At 42.0% G+C, this 5,437-nt stretch overlaps 1 protein-coding gene across 1 annotated transcript in view; it reads left to right on the top strand.

The window, feature by feature from the left end:
• Window positions 1-5,105, top strand: part of LOC102300735 (rho guanine nucleotide exchange factor 5) — a 15,234-nt gene extending 10,129 nt beyond the window's left edge. Inside the window, exons 6-9 of the mRNA XM_005932966.3 lie at window positions 632-771; window positions 1,850-2,099; window positions 2,594-2,898; window positions 3,456-5,105. Of these exons, the coding sequence (XP_005933028.1) occupies window positions 632-771; window positions 1,850-2,099; window positions 2,594-2,898; window positions 3,456-3,901 (1,141 nt within the window). The 3' untranslated portion in view covers window positions 3,902-5,105. The remainder of the gene's footprint in view (window positions 1-631; window positions 772-1,849; window positions 2,100-2,593; window positions 2,899-3,455) is intronic.
• Window positions 5,106-5,437: the final 332 nt, after the last annotated feature.

Genomic DNA, 5,437 nt, shown 5'->3' with positions numbered 1-5,437 from the left:
TCACCTCTTATCCAAGAGGCTTCTTCAGTTCTACAAACAAAAGTCTGAGAGTCCCAGGTATTTAACGCCTAGTGGGGGCTTTGGAAGTGGTCCTGAGGGTCATTGACCCATTATTAACCCAGAGCTTCTTCACATGAGCCAAGGTGTGAGAAGAAGAAAACAAAAAAAAAAAAAAAAAAAGGTACTGTGTATTACTATCACTGGGGGTTAAGGGTAAAGTCACTGTGAGGGCTTGCCCAGCCTCATTATGTGACCTTAATAGCTCAGTTGAGGCTCAGCTGAGTAAAGACACAGCAATAACACTTTCAGTACCTACTGGGCTCCGGTTCGAAGTGATCTAGCCTATCCAAAAATGTGATTTCAACAGTCATGAGAGCGACTTAATCACAAAAAACAAAACTACCATTTCTGAAAGCCGACACATGGGGGAAAACCCCCCCCCCCCCAAAAAAAAAACCCCACACACAGAGCAGCAGGTACACCATCGTCTCGAGGTTTTCCATTGTTGTGTCGCATACAAATGACGTCACATCAACGATCACACACACACACACACACCTCTAGATTTTTATCTCTGTACTTTGATTTGATTCATGCTTAAGTGCATTTTTGTTCTTTGTCTTTGTTTTAGTAAGGGAGCCGCTTCTTTGTCTCATTATTATGCTCCTCCCAAGCTACCCCAGCTTGCCCCTGTGCCACCTTCATTCCCCACCATAACCACTCAGAGCCCACCCTCCCACAGCAGCCTGTTGTCCAGCCTCAGCAGCCCAGGTGTGAAAATCCACACATGCACATTTTATGACACTCTGCTTTTCATGCATTAGCTTGGTGAGCATTCAGTCTGTCTCTGAGGAATTCTCTTTATCTTATTAAAATTAACGACTCAACCCAAATTTAAAATTGCATACAAAGGTGTTAAAGATCGCATCACCCTTCAGCTGAGCTATGATGTTAGCAAGCTCTGTGCCCTTTTTGTTTTGCACATTACACATTTGCCTAATAAGCGACATCCAGTGCAAAAATATACATAATCATTAAAAAGAAATCAAACATGCAGACCTCCCCACCGTGGCGAGCCCTTGTCTATAAGTGAACAGCTGAAAGTAGCATTGGAAAAAAAAATAGGTCCTACATAAAACTGCTCATAACAAGGTTTTTGAATTTTTACTTTAGTTTTGTTTGATTAAACAGACAAAGTGTTAAGTTTTTTTTTTGTAATGTGAAGACCATCTCGTTCCATTGATGAAAAGGGAAACATCACAACAAAACAATCTAGATGGATACATAAGTCTAAAGGTCAAAGGAAAATATGTAAACTTGGATTTGGGATTAAGTTTCCCTTCAACCTGCATTATCATTCCTTTGTGAGGCGCTGATGAATGATTACAATCAGAATACTTTATTAATCCCAAAAGAAATGATCTCAAACCGGACCAGCTTAAATTCTTTGATGTCTGGATGATCAAGCAGCGATGCAGTCACCCCACCTCCATCATGGCTGAAAAATTTCGTTACATTTGCTTAGGATCCTCTGTTAACATTAGTTATTTTTACTGGAAGAGAGGCAGACAAAGCTTGTCCACCAAAACTCTTTCAGTTGTAGGGTCGGTTATGTAAAGTAGCAGCAAATTTGACCTCGATAAAATTTGTGGCTTTTATGGCATTACAAACATAGGTTTTTAATTAACGGATTTTCCTACATATGAGGAAGTGGTTATAGAAGAATGACATCTTTGTTCAGCTCAGCAAACCTTCACACTGCAGGTTGAGATAGTAAAATTACACAGAAACCAAACTACAGTATCTCTTCCTAATCTTACTTTGTAATTGCTTGGTTTTTATCTGTTAGGTGAAAGCAGAGTGAGGGATACAGGCCAGCAACAGGAGGGTTTGGTGGAGTATCCCCCCCGTCCCATGCAGAGCCCTCCCCCTCTGCGGCGAGCCAGCCTTCCTCTTTTCACCTCGACCTTTAACTCTGCAAACCCCACTCCTCCTCTCCTCAACACACCAGCCCACACCCCACCCCTCTTCCTGGATGCTCTGGAGGGTGGCTCTACCTTGGCCCACCGTGAGACCCAGTCTCTGCCGACTGACACCAGGTCAGCTCCACTCACAGCAAACTGTGACATGAATACTAGAGGATGCTTCAAATATGGATGAGTATAAGAGCTGACAGCAGGACAGAGAGTAGGCAGAGAGGGAATCTGTGAAATACTGATGTAGTGATGGCTCACACAGCGTCTGTAGTAGCAGGGAGTCAGTTTTAGCTAAAATATGCTGTGAGAGATTGCACTTAGTCACTTTGTTCTTATACAGTTATGGTTGTATGACTATAGATGTGTGACAGCACTAAAACTTCTACTTTGTAGATACGGTTGGCAGTATCTTTACATGTTCAGTAACGCAGATGTACTGCATAGAGATGGTGGCAGAAACCTCATAAATAATGTGAGACCTGAGAATAAAACTCTGATTGTGTCTGTCTGCCTCGATATCACTAGAAGTAATCATAAGTGCAACCACAACCTACAGATGGAGCCATAATCAAAGATGTTCATGTTTGTCACTAAATTCTTGTTTGTGTTGTCTTCAGTTTGCTCTTTGACTTGGACTACCTGACGTCTAGCCAGCAGAGCAACACTCTGTCTTACCAGCTCCAGACCTCCTACCCCACCAGCCAGCCTCAGCTCCAACCTCAAGCATCTCTGCCCCGCATGACCTACCTCACACCATCCCCCTACCTCACCCCTAACCCTCCAGAGTCTAATCCTACTTCCTACCTGACTTTTGGCCCTGGAGGAAACTCTACAGGAGTGGTGACCTATTCCACCACGGGTCATGCCTACTTTCAGTCCCAGAGTGCAGGTCAAATCCTACTGCAGTCATCTGGTCACCATGGTGAGTCACTGGGGTGAAATGAGATTGCATTAATTGATGTATTGGAAAAAAATATGAAATTTTACTCTGACAAAAGATCCTATAGGATCAAATGGAAAGTAAAAACTATACACCCTACATTAGTGTAAACTAACCCAGAAGTCAAAAGAAAGTTTGACTTGGTGCTTTCTATGTAAACAGATGTTTGCACAATCATTGAACAAGGATTCAGTTTTTCAATAATTATTTTTAATCTTGTATTATACATTGCTCTCATCACTGTCATATCATCAGCTTTAGTCACCATTCAGTCAGTGGTGCAAATTGGAAAGATCAGAAGCTTTGTAGTTGGATGTTTAAATTACATGGTGATTTAATAAGGAAATGTATAGGTCAGCATTGATTAATAAGACAAAAGGGAGTCATGTTGAGGGCACAGGAAAAACATTAGAATTAAATGGTATGCAGATACTCTTGGCATTCTTAGTCTTATGACAGGTGAAATGTTTGAGGTTTCAATTACTGCCACTGAAGCTGAATTTTCAGTCTGTTTGGATCTGCGTGTGTTTTCCATCCAGCTGGGATCACAGCGTACCAGTCTTACCCATGGGGCAACATGTGCAGTCAGCCAGCCATGCACCAGCGTACTCAGTGCCCTCCTGCTTACCCTGGCAGCTTGGGACCCGGTCGAGAGCACCAGCCTACCTCTTCCACCACCCTCCCTCTTCCTTCGTTCTTTCCTGGGGAGGACCAGGAGTCGTTGCATGCAAATTCTCAGAATCCTTCGCTCAACCAGACTTTCACAAGCAGCACCGCCACCGTCCTGCCACCTGTGTCAACGCTGCGGCACTCTTGCCTCAGGGTGGAGGATACTCCAGCCAGGGAGTCATTGCTAATGCCCTCGCAGGTCAACGCGGCCTCTCCAGAAAGCCCTGCAGTGCCCTCTTGTGTCAAAATTGAGTATGACAGTCCTAGAGAGATCCACAGCCACTTCCACTGCGACTTTTCTCCCATACATTTTTGACTTTAAGTGTGTGTGAGCATGTGTGCATGTGTTTCAACTGTCTATGTAAATATAATATATGTGGATTTCTAAATTTCCTGTTTTTGTTACTATTAGGATGTTCTCAGCTGAAATGTGAAAGCCACCAGGCTTTAGTTTGCTGGCTGCAATAAATGCTCATTGCGCTGTTAATCATTTATTTCTGCATTTAACTTGGTTTTATAATCTAAAACAACAATTGAAGCGTATTTTGTTTTTGTCTTTCGATGTCCCTTTTTAGGACAGTTTGTTTTTGCTCAAATTGTAGCTTATTTCAGGTACCTCAGAAAAGATATCTTGGTACCAGTTTAGAAATCAGAACGAGATGTGAAGAAACACTACACTGAAAAATAACATCACTGAGTCTGTATTTTTTAAATTGGCTAAAGAATTAATCAGGGACATTCAAGTCTGGCTTCAGTCACATGTTCTGCTAAAATATGGTGATAGAAATGTTGCACAAATGTAACCTGCTACATTTCAGAGGACCCCCCCCCCACCCCCACCCCCACTGTTCAATAAAGACACAAATATACTATAATATCCTTAGAGTTATAAGTAAGTAATATATGTGTAATATGTAGTCCTGTTGCTTTTTTGTTTTTGAATGTTAGGGCTTTAAAATGTTTCTGGTTCCAATGTCTCTGTGATTCGGTTAAACTGGATAAAGAATTTGTTAACATTTGTCAGTCCTGCTGTGGTCACCCATAAGTAGAAGCTGATTTATAAACTGATAATATGAGGTGTGATCATAATGGTCCACAACTCTGGCCATCAAGATGAAGGTCATGGCTTTTTTTCTTTTCTTTTTTTTAGACTGGTGGATCTCCCCTTCAAGGTTTTCTCCCCGTGCACTTCTAAACTGTTCCCAGTGATGCTGCTAATTTTAGATCAATCCTGCTTTGCACGCTGGATTTTCTCCACTGTGTCAAAACTGTGAGATTTTGATCTAAAGTTTCATATCAGAAGAGGACTGTTGGTGAAAGCAGATTATGTTCGTGTGATCCAGGTAGTTCACATCCCTCGTTTTGGGATCCTCTAATTTAAATGAGGGGTTTTTGTCCGGTTTGATTCATGCTTGAGTTAATCCTATGTTGGTGGTTTTTAGTGTGAGACAACCACGTGCCAGTATCTGTAGCATTAAAGATGCAGTTTTTCAAATGTTCCTCTGCTGGGGAGGAGAATGGGTTTGACTGACAGTCTGTAATCTGATGGAGGAAGATCACGACAGTGGATTTTAGAGCAGAGTTACTCCAGACAATTACTAATACAGCCCAAAGCCTTAATCTGTGTTGCCATCTGCTGTGTTCTCACACTTACTGCACTTGCACACCCTTTATCTTTAGTATGCAAGTGAGTAACAGAGGCTTGTGGAAACCAAATCCCTATATGAAATCACACCTCTGAAAGAGCTGAAGGCTTTTTCCTGAGTCTAAAAAAGACGTTTGGGAGCAATGTGACATTTCCTTGTTCTCTGTAAAATCAAAGGTTTCCTGTTTTAACTCTAGTTAATATTCC

The sequence above is a fragment of the Haplochromis burtoni genome, unplaced genomic scaffold (genome assembly GCF_018398535.1).
Source record: "Haplochromis burtoni strain Fernald_Lab_line unplaced genomic scaffold, NCSU_Asbu1 Contig_163, whole genome shotgun sequence".
Taxonomy (NCBI): Eukaryota; Metazoa; Chordata; class Actinopteri; order Cichliformes; family Cichlidae; genus Haplochromis; species Haplochromis burtoni.
This window is presented reverse-complemented; position numbering and strand designations above follow the sequence as displayed.